This window comes from Dendrobates tinctorius, unplaced genomic scaffold (assembly GCF_039654945.1).
Source record: "Dendrobates tinctorius isolate UK_male_01 unplaced genomic scaffold, ASM3965494v1 ptg000102l, whole genome shotgun sequence".
In the NCBI taxonomy this organism is placed as follows: domain Eukaryota; kingdom Metazoa; phylum Chordata; class Amphibia; order Anura; family Dendrobatidae; genus Dendrobates; species Dendrobates tinctorius.
In genome coordinates, this window is record NW_027361770.1 from 35,082,564 (window position 1) to 35,100,670 (window position 18,107).

Genomic DNA, 18,107 nt, shown 5'->3' on the forward strand with positions numbered 1-18,107 from the left:
TTAGCGCTAAAAAACGCATGCGTTTTTTTTCCTATACTTTGCATGGGATGCGCTTATGTGCGCATACACACGCGTTTGTATGCGTTTTTGCGAGCATGCGTTTTTTTGCGGTATGCGCTCGGGCGCACAAAATGCATCCTGTTGCATTTTTTGGGCGTCCGACTTGCCTCAAAAAAACGCATGCGCACGCAATGCGTTTTTTTACAGCAAGACACCCATTATAAGTCTATGGGTGCGCATATGTGCGCATTGGCATGCTTATGTATGCGTTTTTTTGCACATGCGGTTTTTTTTGTTAACCATGGAATTTAGGGGTTTGGGTTAGAGTTAGGGTTAGTTAAGGGGGTTTAGGGTCAGGGTTAGGGTTAGGGTCAGGGTTAGGGTCAGGGTTAGGGTCAGGGTTAGGGTTAGTTAGGGTTTGGGTTAGGGTTAAGTATGGTTTGGTTAAGGGTTAGGGTCAGGGTTAGGGTCAGGGTTAGGGTTAGTTAGGGTTTGGGTTAGGGTTAAGTATGGTTTGGTTAGGGTTAGGGTCAGGGTTAGGGTCAGGGTTATGGTTAGGGTCAGGGTTAGGGTTAGTTAGGGTTTAGGGTTTGGGTTAGGGTTAAGTATGGTTTGGTTAAGGGTTAGGGTTAGGGTCAGGGTTAGGGTTAGGGTCAGGGTTAGGGTTAGGGTCAGGGTTAGGGTCAGTGTTAGGGTTAGTTAGGGTTTAGGGTTTGGGTTAGGGTTAAGTATGGTTTGGTTAAGGGTCAGGGTTAGGGTCAGGGTTAGGGTCAGGGTTAGGGTTAGTGTGAGGGGCCACCTAATGTTTGGAAAAAACGCAGACGCGGTAAAAACGCACTAAAAACGCATACAAACGCATAAAAACGCTGCGTTTTTTTCATGCATGCTCATAAAAATGCTTGAAAAAAACGCAGCAGTTGTATGCTTTTGTATGCGTTTTTTCAATGCTTTTTCTTGCGGGGAAAACGCGCTGCAAAAAAAAGCAAGTGTGAAATTAGCCTAACAGGAAAGGCAATGCTTACATTTTGCATAATGACAAAAGGATTTATGCAACAGTATACATGAAAATTTGTAAATAGGACTTTATTTTAACTTGTACACTGAAAAATGTTAATATTATTTGTTTTCTCTTTCAGCTCCGTCCAAGTACTACAGTATATGAACTGGCAAAAAACTTCAATTTAGAAGTGTCAATGTTTGAAAGACTGATCAGAATGAAAATTCCATATGTGCGCTTGGACTATCAGGTAAGAGTTTTTTTTATTGGAAACAGCATTTACAGGGTTTAACCACTTCTTGCTGCCCAGTATCTAAAGATGTGCTGCAGGTGCGGACACGGACAGACAGTTTTGCCAAGGTATACTTTAACATATTGGACAAACTGTAATTACAGTGCCTATTTCCAATTCATATCTAATAACCTAGACCTATGTCAAGTATTGGCAATTATATTTAGTTTGTTGTTTTTTTTTTAAATCAGGTGTCTTTTATTGACATTTTTTTTCCAATATAGAAACAATGCAAAACAAGAGGACACCCTCACAAACCTCCAATTTCTATGACCTCAACACAGTACAGGGTGGGCCATTTATATGGATGCACCTAAATAAAATGGGAATGGTTGGTGATATCAACTTCCTGTTTGTGGCACATTAGTATATGGGAGGGGGGAAACTTTTCAAGATGGGTGGTGACCATGGTGGCCATTTTGAAGTCGGCCATTTTGGATCAAACTTTATTTTTTCCAATGGGAAGAGGGTCATGTGACACATAAAACGTATTGAGAATTTCACAAGAAAAACAATGGTGTACTTGGTTTTAATGTAACTTTGTTGTTTCAAGAGTTATTTACAAGTTTATGACCACTTATAAAATGCTTTCAAAGTGCTGCCCATTGTGTTGGATTGTCAATGTAACCCTCTTCTCCCACTTTTGACACACTGATAGCAACACCGCAGAAGAAATGCTAGTCTAAGGGGGTCAGATTCCTTGTAGGAATGCTCGGACCTGACACCCATATTGTGGTGGTGCACCATCTTGCTGGAAAAACTCAGGGAACGTACCATCTTTAGTGCATAAAAGGGGCAACACATCATCATATAGCAATTTCAAATATCCAGTGGTATTGAGGTTTCCATTGATGAAGAATGGCCCCACTATCTTTGTACCGCATATACCACACCATACCATCAATTACGGGTGTCAGGTCCGAGCATTCCTACATTAACAGTTTCCTGGAAAGTGGATTGGTCGTCGTGGGCCAGTTGAATGGCCACCAAGATCTCCCAATCTGACCCCCTTAGACTTTTATGTTTGGGGTCATCTGAAGGCAATTGACTATGCTGTGAAGATAGGAGAAGTGCAGCTTCTGAAACAATGGATACTGGAAGCCTGTGCTAGCATTTGTTGTGCGGTGTTGCTATCAGTGTGTCAAGAGTGGGAGAAGAGGGTTTGCATTGACAATCCAACACAATGGGTAGCACTTTGAACACATTTTATAAGTGGTCATAAACTTGTAAATAACTCATGAAAGAATAAAGTTACGTTAAAACCAAGTACACCATTGTTTTTCTTGTGAAATTCTCAATATGTTTGATGTGTCACATGACCCTCTTCCCATTGAAAAAAATAAATAGGTGTATCCATATAAATGGCCCACCCTGTACAGTGAGACATAACAAAGTCCAAAATGAACAGTAAAACCATGGTTCAGTGAAGAAAAGGATGAATTAGTAGGTTGATAGTATTCAGCTTATCAGAGGATATAATGAGTTTTGACAGTTGCTGATGTTATATGGAGGATTTTGACATTACATATGTGACAACAAGAATTCTTGTATTTCAGAATTTATGAGTTTAAAATAGACCCAAGTGATATCTTTGCAGTTCTCACAATGCCAAACCAGATCTGTCAATCCAAGAGGCCCAAAGTTTTACGAACTTAGTGACAGCATTTCTCTTTATATAAATACCGTATTTTGCAGAATATAAAACACTCCAGATTATAAGACGCACCGCAAATTTTAGGGTGGAAAATAGGAAAACTTTTTTAAATAAAATAATGATGCGCCTTATAATCCCTTTTAACAGAAGCTTACCTGGAGGCCGGCAGTGGTGGAGCGTGGTCACAGAAGCCAAAGTCGCTGCCTCAGGAGGTTGGCATCGGCAGGAGTGAGGTGATACTGCGGGCCCTATCCTCTCAGAAGGGTCACTGATTCAGGAGGTCGGCGGTGACTGGAGGAGTAGGCCGATCTTGCGGGCCGCGTCCTCTCAGAAGATGTCGATGTAGGTCCACTCTCCTGTACAAATCTCTACAGTCGGCTTCGGGAAAATGGCTGCCAGAGGCGGCGCATGCGCAGTTTGAGATCTTGAGGTCCGAGTTCCCGTCTCCTGAGATCTCAATTTGCAGCCATTTTTCTAAAGCCCACCACAGGGATATGTACGGTAGAGGGGACCTCCGCTCACTGGCACCGACATCTTCTGAGAGTACGGGGCATGCAGCATCGGCCCACTCCTCCTGCCGCCGACCTCCTGAATCAGTAACACTGGCACCTGTGACCCCGCTCCTCTGCCATCACCCCCTAGGAAAGATACCTTTGGATTATAAGACACACCCACCAAATTTGGAGGAGAAAAAATGCATCTTAAAATCTAAAAAATACTGTACTTCTTCACAAATTCAACAAACTGTTAATATTATTTATGAATTTTGGGAGTTATCCAATATTGAGCTATATCTAGCCATCTACAACATTTGAGAAACAGCAGTTTTACTGTATTCATCAGTAGCTAAGTCTTCAATGTACATCAATATGCATACCAAAGGTGTGATGTCTATTTGTACTAAGTAGATCCTATGTATAATGTCTAGTACGCCCTTCCAAAAGGATTCTAGCTTAAGGCAAGACCAAAGCATATGTAAGAAGTCTGCTGAGTTTGTTTTACATCTAGCACATAGTAAATGTGGTCTAAGCACAATATCAAATAGGAATTTACTGTAGGTGTTCTATAGACTTGATGTATCACATATGGCTGGAAAATTCTGAGATTCACTAAAGGATAATTGGGGAATCCTGTCTAGAATGTCCTGCCAATGATCATCTTAAATTAACTCATCATGCGCTCCCATAGCAAAGATATTTATTAGTTTCATTTTTCCCAACTCAATGTATTTTGATTTATTTAAAAACATTGTTAGTAAATGCTCTTTAGAATAGTAAGATAAGAATAAGATAAGAGTATTTGTGGATTTGTGGAGCAATTGCTTTTGCATGTTATGGACAGTAAAATGTTCCATCATAAGGAAATATGCTAGTATTATATATTTTAGAAATGGTGACCAAATGTAAAGGTCTCCTAATGAGACTATAGAAATAATCACTCAAAAATAAATATAAGTAAACAAAAACCAACATAGAGTTAGAAAATAAAAAAATATTTTAAATCCAAGCCTGAGAAAATAAAACTAATTTATCATTGGTGAATGGCATTCAAAAATGCCCTCTTAAAAAAACATTGTCAGCACAGAATAACTGTTCAAACAAACAACAGGCGCTTGGTGCATCATGGTGTGGCCAAAGATTGAACCCCTTCACAAACTTTGACGTACCTATACGTCATGGTCAGGAAGGGGTTCCCGTTCCATGACATACAGTTACATCAGCAATTGTATGCAGCACAGAAGCTAAAGCTAAACGCTAAAAGCGTTTTTTTAGTGTGCGATAGTAGTCAAGCATAAAAAATCAATATAAATCTGGTATCATTGTACTCACACCAACCCAATGAATAAAGCTGCTTTATCACTTATACTGCACAAGAAACAATGTAAAAAAATATATAGAACAAATTCTTGACCTGCTGTTGATTTGTTCATTCTGCCTCCCAAAAATTGCAGTAAGGCCGGCGTCACACTAGCAATGAATACGGACGAGTGCAATGCGATAAAACATCGCATAGCACTCGGACCAGTATTCATCTATGGGGCAGCTCCCGTCAGCGTTTTTTTCCTCGGCCGTATTCTACGTGCGAGTGAAATCGCAGCGATTGTCACCAACACTCGGCCGAGTCTCGGCTCACTCGCACCCATACAAGTCTATGGGTGCGAATGAGACAGCGCACATCACTCGGATATCATCCGAGTGCTGTGCAATATAAGCTGACTGCGGCAATGGAGGAGGTGTGAGAGGCTCAGAGCCCAGTCACATGACACTCGACTCCCGCTCGTAGCAGAGCAGGAGCTGAGGGTAATTAGCATATCGCATCCGATGCTCTCGCCGGCCTAAGGCTCATCTTATGTTTATCTTGCGCTGAGTGCTTACACCAGGGATTTTCATGTAAATTTATGTGTACGCCATCTGGCCTATGACCCGGCGGTGTCAGTTAACAGGTACGGAGATGCAGCAGCGCAGACAATGAGGGGACAGTGGTAGTTAACAAATGCTTTATTTGTCTAACAGAAAGAAAATCTAGAAAATCGTGAGAATCTTTAAATAAATTTCCTTTAAAAAATTTATTATGGATTCAATGACTTATCCATACAGTTTAACACAGATATTTTTGCGTTACGGTGATATGTAAAACCTACAAAAAGCATAGAAAAATATTTCTGGATTAGATTATTCATCCATAGAGTATTTCATGCTTTCAGTCACATTTTGGTGGTATATAACACTACAAAAAAGAGTTTAAAAATGTTGCTTGTTTGTTTACATTTCTTACCCATACACTATTTCGTGTTCTGGGGTACCTTTTTTTTGATATATAACACTAAAGCCCCCGTTACACACTGCGATATCGCTAGCAATATCGCTGTAAAGTCACCGATTTTGTGACGTTGCAGCGATATTGCTAGCGATATCGCTGCATGTAATACTTACCTCCGACCGGCTCCCCCACTGGTTATCGCTGATCGCGCGAGAAGCTCCTGGATCATTCCTCGTCGGTCACTTCCTGCGGCGCTTCCTGCTGTGACGAAGAGCGACGCGTGTACGCGGGCGGGAGGACGCAGGATCGCCGCGTCTGACAGGTAAGTAATGACCCCCGTCCCCAGCGATGTCGCTAGTGAGATCTGCTTGTGTGGCAGCTCACTAGCGACCACCTAGTGATGCACCAGCGATCCTGACCGCGTCATATCGCTGGTTGGGATCGCTGGTGAGTCGCTAGGTGTAACGGTACCCTAAGAAAAAAAGTTTCAAAATTTTGCTGGGTTACATTTCTCAGCCACACAGCATTACGTGTTCTTGAGTACATTTCCTTCGGATATACAGAGGGGGAAATAAGTATTTGATCCCTTGCTGATTTTGTAAGTTTGCCCACTGACAAAGACATGAACAGTCTATAATTTTAAGGGTAGGTTAGTTTTAACATTGAGAGATAGAATTTAAAAAATAAAATCCAGAAAATCACATTGTATAAATTATATAAATTTATTTGCATTTTGTAGTGAGAAATAAGTATTTTATCCCTCTGGCAAACAAGACTTAATGCTTGGTGGCAAAACCCTTTTTGGCAAGCACAGCAGTCAGACGTTTTTTGTAGTTGATGATGAGGTTTGTGCGCATGTCAGGAGGAATTTTGGTTCACACATCGTTGCAGATCATCTCTAAATCATTAAGATTTTGAAGCTGTCACTTGGGAACTTGGAGCTTCAAGTGAACCTGTCAGCAGTTTTGGCCGATATAAGATACGGCCCTCACCTTTCAGGGCTTATATACAACATTCTATAATGCTGTATATAAGCCCCCAACCCGACCGGGAAGAACTAAAAAATAACTTTTATTATACTCACCTTCAGGGCGGTCCGGTCTGATGGTTGTCGCTCTTCTTGGATTGGCGCCTCCCATCTTCTTATGATTGGCGCTGTCCTTCTTGCTTCTTGTGGATGACGCGATCCTGCATCATCCACACAAGCTCCCAGGCATTGCACTCCTGCGCAGGTGTACGTCTCTGCTCTGTTGATAGCAGAGCAAAGTACTGCAGTGCGCAGGTGCCTGATGCAGGGTCGCGTCTTCCACACGAACCAAGCAGGAGGACGGCATCACAAGAAGATGGGAGGCACCAGACCAAGACCAGCAACACCCATCGGACTGGACTGCCCCGCAGGTGAGTATAATAAAACTTATTTTTCAGTTCTTCCAGGTCGGGTTGGCGGCTTATATACAGCGTTATATAATGCTGTATATCAGCCCTGAAAGGTGATAGCCATATCTTATATTTGCCAAAACTGCTGACAAGTTCCCTTTCAACTCCCTCCATAAGTTTTTTATGGGATTAAGGTGGGAAAATGTTCCGAAACATTACTACGCTAATCAGTTCATCTGCAGTGAGTCATTTCTCCGTGATTTACAGCCGGGCTCGGTCGCATTAGCACCGGTGCTGGTTGTAAACTATTTAACCCCTTCAGATGGATTGCGGCGTGGGACTTGAGTGTTCGGGGATATTGTTGCTTTTTTATTTTGGATTTTTTACAGGAGAACGATGGCTTCGAATGGATTGGGAGTGTTATAAAGAAGGAAAAAATGTGTGTTTATGTTAGGCGCCAAGGTTCTCCCATTGCACTGGGGGAATCTCAAGCCATGTCCTCTGCAGTCTCCCATTCCTCTACGGCCGCAGAGGTTCCTGCTCAACAGAGATGTCAGTCCCAGCGTCTTGCCCAGGCTAATGTTAGGTGTCTGACTGCTACTCCAGGCTCAGCTATTGTTCCATGCATGAGTCAGCGGGAGCAGATGCTCCTGGGACTAAGTCCTGCTTTTCTCCTACTGAGCATGCCCATGGGACGACCTCTCATTGGAGGTCGGAGGTCACATGCTCAAGTCCTTTTGCAGCTCGGATTGGGCCATCTGGAGGGTCCCGGAAGGCTGCGGATCACACGTCCGCACGGCCGTGCGCTAATATAGACAAAGATTAGACCATGTCGAGTGAGTGTTGTATGCATGTATGAATGTCTCTGGTGAATGAGTCATTGGAAACCCCTACACTTGGTACGCATGTGTTGTGTAGCCTAGCCTGCTAGCGCCCAGGCTGAGGTCCAGGTAGAGGCAGAGTCAGAGACTGGCATCAGCATCCACTGATGGCTTTGTCTGTACGCCACGGTGCACATAGTCTGCACTCCTCAGTGGTCAGTGTTCATTAGTGGCGTCCGCAGGTGCGACACCGCACACTCAGTAGGTCTAGAGGGACTCAGACCTCATGTTCTTGGGGCTGAGTTCTGTGACCATATACTGCATTTACTGTAAGTTCCGCGGACTGCAGCTCTGTGACGTAACAGAATCCGCTCCTGTTCACAACGGGTGACGTTAACCCGCGTGTGACCTTTCGTATACCGCTATATACATCCGCCATTACTAAGGAGCAGTTTACCATCACTGCACGGTGGACCCCGGGCTGCGAACGCACCTTACTATTATTTTATTATTTGGTGCATTCCGCAAGCCCTAACAGTTTATTTCATTAAAAGTCTTTTTTTCTTAACGTGTGTGCTTTTTTAACCCCTGTCAGACTAGTGGATTAATAATGGAGAGGTGTCTTATTGACACCTCTCCATTATTATCCAGGCTTAAAGTCACCTTACAATAGCAAGGTGGCTGGCAGAGCATCAAAAAGGCGGAAACAGCGTCTGGTGATGTCCATGAGTTCTAGACTTCAGGCAGTCATTGCCAACAAAGGGTTTTCAACCAAGTACTAGAATGAACATTTTATTTACAATTATTTAATATGTCCAATTAGTTTTGGTTCCCTTAAGGCTGGGTTCACACGTAGCGGAACTCTCGCGGAAATTACAGTTAGAATTCCGGAATTCCATTCCGCAGGAAAATAGCGTTTTCCAAGCGATCTGGAGCATCGCTTGGAGAACTGATTGACAGGTTGGTCACACTCGTCAAACACAGTGTTTGACGAGCGTGACCAACTTTTTACTATTGAGGCCGCCTATGCGGCCTCAATAGTAAAAGTTAGAATGTAAATAATAATAATAATTAAAAAAATATTGTTATTCTCACCTTCCGACGTCCCGCGCAGCCTTCCCGCCTCTCTCCACGCTCCCGGTCCAAGTAATCCTTTGCGACAATTACCGCGATGACGTCCGTTCTCGCGGGATCGCAACGATGACGTCGCGTGAATGACCACGAGACTTCGCGATCCCGCGAGAACGGACGTCATCGCTCGCAAAGGCTTACTGGGACCGGGAGAGAGGCGGGAAGGCTGCGCGGGACGTCGGAAGGTGAGAATAACAATATTTTTTATTTTAAATTCTATGTTTTACAGGGATATGGTGCCCAGAGCCCGGAGGACAGTCTCCTCTCCTCCGGACCGTGGGTACCATCCGCAAATGTTCTGCTTACTTTTTGCATGGTGTGCACAGCCACATGCGGAAAGTAAGCAGAACAATGCATTCCTATGGGTGCGGGATCGTCGCGATCCCGCGAAATTAATGAGCATGCTGCGTTTCTTACCGCGAAGCGATTCCGCCGCAGTAAAAACCGCAGCATTAGCACAGCATTGCGGAATCCCATAGGAATGCATGGAATGCTTTTTTTTTCGCGGCAAAATCACGCGGTTAAAACCGACGCGGAAACGTGAAAAAAACGCCACGTGTGAACTCAGCCTTAAAAACAGGATGGCACATGTTAAGGAGCTGAAACTCCTAAACCCTTCATCCAATTTTAATGTGGATACCCTCAAATGAAAGCTGAAAGTCTGAACTTCAACTGCATCTGAATTGTTTTGTTTAAAATTCATTTTGGTAATGTCTAGAACCAAAATCAGAAAAATGTTGTCTCTGTCCAAATATATATTGACCTAACTGTATATATATATTGCTCAAAGAAATAAAGGGAGCACAAACCACAAACAGCCTGTTACAAAAGGAATAGTGTTCCTTTTATTTTTTTTGAGCAGTATATATGTGTGTCAGTGACATATACACTGTGTTCCAAATTATTATGCAAATTGGATTTAAGTGTCATAAAGATGTTATTTTTTGTTTTTCAAATAAACTCATAGATGGTATTGTGTATCAGGGCTCTTTGGATCACTGAAATCAATCTCAAATGACTGTGATAATTAGTTTACCAGGTGAGCTCAATTAAAGGAAAACTACTTAAGAATGATGTTCCACATTATTAAGCAGGGCACAGGTTTCAAGGAATTTAGGAAATAAAAAGGATCTCTCTGCTGCTGAAAAGCATCAAATAGTGCAATGCCTTGGTCAAGAGATGAAAACATTAGATATTTCCCAAAAATTTAAACGTGATCATTGTACTGTTAAGAGATTTGTGGTTGATTCTGAGCACAGATATGTTTGTGCTGATAAAGGCAGAATGAGGAAGGTTTCTGCCAGGCAAGTTCATTGGATTAAGAGAGTGGCTGCTAAAAAGCCATTACAAACCAGCAGACAGATATTTAAAGCTGCTGGTGCCTCTGGAGTCCCTCGAACCTCAAGGTGTAGGATCCTTCAAAGGCTTGCTGTGGTGCATAAATCTACTATTCGGCCACCCCTAAACAGTGTTCACAAGCAGAAATGGTTGCAGTGGGCCCAGGCATACATGAAGACTAATTTTCAAACAGTCTTGTTTACTGATGAGTGTCGAGCAACCCTGGATGGTCCAGATGGATGGAGTAGTGGATGGTTGGTGGATGGCCACTTTGTCCCAACAAGGCTGTGACGTCAGCAAGGAGGTGGAGTCATGTTTTGGGCCGGAATCATGGGGAAACAGCTGGTAGGGCTCTTTAAGGTTCCTGAAGGTGTGAAAATGACCTCTGCAAAGTATGTAGAGTTTCTGACTGACAGCTGTCTTCCATGGTATAAAAAGCAGAAACGTGCCTTCAGGAGCAAAATCATCTTCATGCATGACAATGCACCATCTCATGCTGCAAAGAATACCTCTGAGTCATTGACTGCTATAGGCATAAAAGGAGATAAACTCATGGTGTGGCCACCATCTTCCCCTGACCTCAACCCTATAGAGAACCTTTGGAGTATCATCAAGCAAAAGATCTTTGAGGGTGGGAGGCTGTTCACATCAAAACAGCAGCTCTGGGAGGCTATTCTGACTTCATGCAAAGAAATACAAGCAGAAACTCTCCAAAAACTCACAATTTCAATGGATGCAAGAATTGTGAAGGTGATATCAAAGAAGGGTTCCTCTTTTACCATGTAACTTGGCCTGTTAAGCTATTCAACTCCAAAATATCCTTTTTGTTTAGTGAATGTGACCTCCTAATGCTGCAAATTCCACAAATGAGCATTTTCAGTTCTTTAAAACATATCAAATGTTTAGAAATTCTACTGTGCCTAATAATTTGGAACAGTGCAATTTGAGTTTTTATTCATTTTGGAGATTATACTGTTATTATTGGGAGGTTTCTTCAATAAAATTTGATGTATACTCTAACCGGTGATGACTTTTATTAGACTGACTGTCATTTGCAGCGACTATTTAGGAAAATCAGAGAAAAATATCATTTGCATAATAATTTGGAACACAGTGTATATATACAGTGGGGAAAAAAAGTATTTAGTCAGTCAGCAATAGTGCAAGTTCCACCACTTAAAAAGATGAGAGGCGTCTGTAATTTACATCATAGGTAGACCTCAACTATGGGAGACAAACTGAGAAAAAAAAATCCAGAAAATCACATTGTCTGGTTTTTTTTCATTTTATTTGCATATTATGGTGGAAAATAAGTATTTGGTCAGAAACAAGCAATCAAGGTTTCTGGCTCTCACAGACCTGTAACTTCTTCTTTAAGACTCTCCTCTTTCCTCCACTCATTACCTGTAGTAATGGCACCTGTTTAAACTTGTTATCAGTATAAAAAGACACCTGTGCACACTCTCAAACAGTCTGACTCCAAACTCCACTATGGTGAAGACCAAAGAGCTGTCAAAGGACACCAGAAACAAAATTGTAGCCCTGCACCAGGCTGGGAAGACTGAATCTGCAATAGCCAACCAGCTTGGAGTGAAGAAATCAACTGTGGGAGCAATAATTAGAAAATGGAAGACATACAAGACCACTGATAATCTCCCTCGATCTGGTGCTCCACGCAAAATCCCACCCCATGGGGTCAGAATGATCACAAGAACGGTGAGCAAAAATCCCAGAACCACGCGGGGGGACCTAGTGAATGAACTGCAGAGAGCTGGGACCAATGTAACAAGGCCTACCATAAGTAACACACTACGCCACCATGGACTCAGATCCTGCAGTGCCAGACGTGTCCCACTGCTTAAGCCTGTACATGTCCGGGCCCGTCTGAAGTTTGCTAGAGAGCATTTGGATGATCCAGAGGAGTTTTGGGAGAATGTCCTATGGTCTGATGAAACCAAGCTGGAACTGTTTGGTAGAAACACAACTTGTCGTGTTTGGAGGAAAAAGAATACTGAGTTGCATCCATCAAACACCATACCTACTGTAAAGCATGGTGGTGGAAACATCATGCTTTGGGGCTGTTTCTCTGCAAAGGGGCCAGGACGACTGATCCGGGTACATGAAAGAATGAATGGGGCCATGTATCGTGAGATTTTGAGTGCAAACCTCCTTCCATCAGCAAGGACATTGAAGATGAAACGTGGCTGGGTCTTTCAACATGACAATGATCCAAAGCACACCGCCAGGGCAACGAAGGAGTGGCTTCGTAAGAAGCATTTCAAGGTCCTGGAGTGGCCTAGCCAGTCTCCAGATCTCAACCCTATAGAAAACCTTTGGAGGGAGTTGAAAGTCCGTGTTGCCAAGCGAAAAGCCAAAAACATCACTGCTCTAGAGGAGATCTGCATGGAGGAATGGGCCAACATACCAACAACAGTGTGTGGCAACCTTGTGAAGACTTACAGAAAACGTTTGACCTCTGTCATTGCCAACAAAGGATATATCACAAAGTATTGAGATGAAATTTTGTTTCTGACCAAATACTTATTTTCCACCATAATATGCAAATAAAATGAAAAAAAAAACAGACGATGTGATTTTCTGGATTTTTTTTTCTCAGTTTGTCACCCATAGTTGAGGTCTACCTATGATGTAAATTACAGACGCCTCTCATCTTTTTAAGTGGTGGAACTTGCACTATTGCTGACTGACTAAATACTTTTTTTCCCCACTGTATATATATAGATATATATATATATATATATATATATATATATACACACACTGCTCCAAAAAATAAAGGGAACACAAACAACGGAATATAACTCCAAGTAAATCAAACTTCTGTGAAATCAAGCTGTCCACTTAGGAAGCAACACTGATTGACAATCAATTTCACATGCAGTTGTGCAAATGGAATAGACAACAGATGGAAATTATTGGGAATTATCAAGACAGCCTCAATAAATGAGTGGTTCTGCAGGTGAGGACCACAGACCACATCTCAGTACCGTACCAATGCTTTCTGGCTGATGTTTTGGTCACTTTTGAATGTTGTTTGTGCTTTCACACTCGTGGTAGCCTGAGATGGACTCTACAACCCACACAAGTGGCTCAGGTAGTGCAGCTCATCCAGGATGGCACATCAATGTGAGCTGTGGCAAGATGGTTTGCTGTGTCTGTCAGCATAGTGTCCAGAGGCTGGAGGCGCTACCAGGAGATAGGCTAGTACACCAGGAGATGTGGAGGGGGCCGTAGGAGGTCAGCAACCTAGCATCAGGACCGCTACCTCTGCCTTTGTGCAAGGAGCACTGCCAGAGCCCTGAAAAATGACCTCCAGCAGGCCACAAATGTGCATGTGTCTTATCTATTGCATTTTTTCTGTGCTGTGTTGTGCATAAATATGTGACTCTTCAGATTTTGTATTAGTCAATGCCTGATGAAGAGACCTGAGTAGTCTCGAAATCTTGCAATGTCTTACCATCTTTTCAGTTAGCCATTAAAAGGTATCAACCACTGAGGACTCTCAATTCTGAATTTTTTTTTTAAAAATGAACATTTAACTTTTTTTCACAAAAAATGTATTTCAGATCCAATTTTTTTTATTTTACCAAAGGTAACAAGAGAAATTGGACTGCAAAAGTTGTGCAATTTGTCCTGAGTACACTGATACCCCATATGTGGGCTTAAACCACTGTTTGGGCGTATGGCAGAGCTCGGAAGGGAAGGAGCGCCGTTTTACTTTACAATGCAAAATTGGCTGGATTTGAGATTGTATGCCATGTTGCTTTTGGAGAGTCTCTGATGTGCCTAAACAGTGGAAACCTCCCACAAGTGACACCATTTTGAAAACTAGAACCCCTAAGGAACTTATCTAGATGTGTGGTGAGCACTTTGAACCATCAAGTGCTTCACAGAAGTTTATAACATAGAGCCATAAAAATGAAAAATCATATTTTTTCACAAAAATGATCTTTTTGCCCTCAACTTTTTACTTTCCCAAGGGTTACAGGAGAAATTGGACCCCAAAAGTTGTTGTGCAATTTGTCCTTAGTATGGTGATACCCCATATGTGGGGGTAAACCACTGTTTGGGCATATGGCAGAGCTCGTAAAGGAAGGAGTGCCGTTTGACTTTTCAGTGCAAAATTGTCTGGAATTGAAATTGGACGCCATGTGGCGTTTGGAGAGCCCCTGATGTGCCCAAACGGTTATAGGAAGTTTCGCCCCCAGCAGTTCGCCCCCAGGTACATTTCGCCCCCTCACATTTTGCCCCTATCATTTCACCCCCAGGAAGATTCACCCCAGCACATTTCGCCCCCACACATTTCGCCCCCAGCATTTCGCCCCCGGATGTTTCGCCCCCGAATGTTTCACCTATATCATTTTGTCCATGGATGTGTCGCCATCTGATGTTTCGCCCCTAGCATATTGACCCCAGAGGTTTCACCCTCAGATTTTGGGGTCAACATGCAGGGAACAAAAAATCTAGGGCTGAACATACCTGGGGGTAAAATATACAGGACGCCAATTGCTGGGGATTCCTGTGGCTGCCTTTTCAGCAGCTCACCCACTGTCTCTTCTGGTTGGCCTTAAAGGAGTATTATCACCCTAGAACACAAAAAAATTGACATACTTACCTGTCGCAGCTGCAGCTCCTTGGGTCCCGGAGTGCAGTCTAGTGGTTCCCCGTGACGTCTTCTCCTGCTCTTGGCTGTCTTTTCATCTTGCCTGGATCACTGATCCATGAAGCATGATGAATGCCGCGGCAGTGAGGCCGAATGTCTCCTGGCCGCTCACTGACATGACATCACTCCTGCCCCATTCATCAGTCAATCCAGGGGGCAGGATGCCTCTCCTGTCATCAAGACACTGCTGCGCATGCTCAGTGCCGCGATGAGATTAGGCAGAAGCAGAGGACACTGGGAAGAAGGAGAGGACTCGTGCTGGCCTCCAGATCTAGCATGGCGATCGCCAGCCCACACAGCCAGGAGATCAGGCAAAGATGAGCAGAAGACCTCTAGGTAAGTACCAGGAGGGGAAGATCAGCAGCATGCTTACTGCAACATGATTGCTGAAAGCATGTTGCCTTATTTTGCTGTTCGGCATGAGAATACCCCTTTAATGCAGGCTATGTATGGACACAGGGGGACTGTTGACTGACTACAGGGTTAATCCCACCAACCGTCTCTGCAGAACTGAGATATTGGCTTTGCTGAACTAAAGTGGTGGTTAACCAGCTTCTACAGAACCTCTTTATCAGGTCTTCAGAAGGGGGGTTTTGGGATTAGCCCTCACAGAACACTCTGTCAGTATACCAAAGAATGGAGCAGCAGATAAAAGTGGTATTCTCACTTCAGGATCCCTTTTTCTATTGATGCCCATTCCTCAGATTAGGCCAAGAATAGAATACCATCAATATTGATCCCCTGGAACTCCTGGGGAATAACAAGTTCATCAAAGGTTTGGGGCAACCTTAGAATATTTCCAAGTTGCCTTGATAATCGTATTGTTCTCTTCAGTGATGCTTTCTTTGGGATAAGTGCTCCTGAAATGACTTCTGTGAGAATCTGTTGTGGTGTCTCCTGTGTTGTCCTTGCCCTGATAACCGCCCTATTGACAAGTCGGATTTCTTTAGGTCTTGCTGCTTGTGCTGCATGGTTGTGGGGTTGGTTACTTTCACCACTTCACCAAATGCTTCATTGGTCCAAACACGTCCCTTGCAAGCTGACCGTTTTTCACACACCCAGATGGAATGGACATCGTCAGCCGTTCGTTTGGAAAATACGTAAATGTGATTCTCGTAGACCAACTTCTTCTTCCCACATTTGGATAGAACTGAATTCATACTTGTAGAAAGTGAATTGCTGTGGAAGCTGACTGATTTTTTGTGCTAGTACACCTCTCTCTTTGTAGAGATTTTAGACACTGCTATATTCTGATGTAAAGATGGAATAAAAGCTTGTCTAATGTAACTTGCAGGACACCTGACATGAAAATTGTTACATCTGCAACAAAACTTGGAAAAAAGCAGGTCAGTGCTGAGTCAGGTAAAAGTTCACAAAATATTTTGATTTTAGAGTGGTTTACATTCCCCACCTAAATCAGGCCTCATTCACACTACATTTTTTTAATCTGTTATGTTTTTGTGTTATTATGTTTTTGTAACACAAAAACGTTTTAGATTTGCGGGAAAAATGCTCTGACACTATAATGCAATCAGTTGTGAGGTTTACAGATGGAAAAAGTTGATTTAATATGTCACAAAAGTGCAGCACTCTCTACTGTACTTTTGTGACATGTGGATTGATGACGGACGGGAATTCATGAACCACAAGGACAAACTGGCGAAACATCCAAAAACAAAATTATGGGTGCAAAACAGGATACAAACATCCGGGGGCTAACTGCTGGGGGTGAAACATCCGGGGGTGAAACATCCGGGGGCGAACTGCTGGGGGCGATATGTGCGGTGGTGAAATGTGCGGGGGCGAAACATCCTGGGGGCTAAATGTTGGGGACGAAATGTACCCGGGGGCGAACTGCTGGGGGTGAACTGCTGGGGGCGAAACATCCAAATCCCGTGCCTAAACAGTGAAAACCGCGAACAAGTGACACCATTTTAGAATCTAGACCCCCTAAGAAAGTTATCTTGATGTGTGGTCAGCACTTTGAACCCCCAAGTGTTTCTTAGAAGTTTATAACGTAGAGCCGTAAAAATAAAAAATCGTATTTTTTCCACAAAAATGATCTCTTCGCCCCAATTTATTTTTCCAAGGGTAACAGAAGAAATTGGACCCCAAAAGTTATTTTGCAAATTGACCTGAGTATGCTGATACCCCATATGTGGGAGTAAACCGCTGTTTGTGTGCAAGCAAGAGAAAGAGTGCCTGCCAGATTTTACTGTAATGGTTTGCAGGTGCCATGACCCACTGGGAGAGCCCATGAGGTGCCTAAACAGCAGAACCCCCCATAAGTGACCACATTTTATGAACTACACCTCTCAATGAATTAATCTAGGAGTGCAGTGATCATATTGACACCATGAATGTGTCACAGAATTTTATACCATTGACCAGTGAGGACAAAATAACTAAATTTTTACCACATAAATTTTGTTTTAGCCAAACATTTTATATTTTCACACAAGAAGTGAGTAAAAATGGCAATAAAAATTGTCCCACAATTTGTACTGAAGCGTATGTGGCTATACAGTGCTACTTAGACATGCCGCAGACTCGGGAGGAATGGAGCGCTATTTGCCTATTCAAGTGAATGGATTTGTGCACGTCAGTGTTTTTCCTCGGACCGTGTGTCCGAGGGCAAAACACGCTGACATGTCCTTTTTTTAATGTCAGCAGGGGCTATAAAACATCCCACACATGTGTATACATATAACACACATTGATGTCATCCATGTGACACACATCGGTGTTGGGGAAGAGGCATTACAGTTAGCGCTGTTCCCCGGCGCCGGGTGCTGAAAATGGCTCTCATCATTCTCTCCTGCTCTGCTTGCGATCAGCACGAGCAGGGAAGAATGATGAGAGCTACATTTAAGTAATAAAAGAGACAGCAGGCGGTGACTGATGGGACTATTACTCTCATCAGCCAACTCCTGCTGCTGCTAATAACAGTGACAGCAGGAGCGGCGGATGGGAGTGTTAGGAGTCGGATTTCTGCGTTTACTCAGCAGGGATCCAGATCCTCACATTCTGCACTCTCCTCCTATTTTTCCACT

General features: G+C 43.1%; 1 protein-coding gene across 2 annotated transcripts in view; it reads left to right on the top strand.

The window, feature by feature from the left end:
• Nucleotides 1-18,107, top strand: part of LOC141099767 (NFX1-type zinc finger-containing protein 1-like) — a 486,056-nt gene that overhangs the window by 385,838 nt on the left and 82,111 nt on the right. For both annotated transcript variants that reach the window (XM_073587805.1, XM_073587806.1), the window contains one exon: nt 1,137-1,247. In XM_073587805.1, the coding sequence (XP_073443906.1) occupies nt 1,137-1,247 (111 nt within the window). The remainder of the gene's footprint in view (nt 1-1,136; nt 1,248-18,107) is intronic.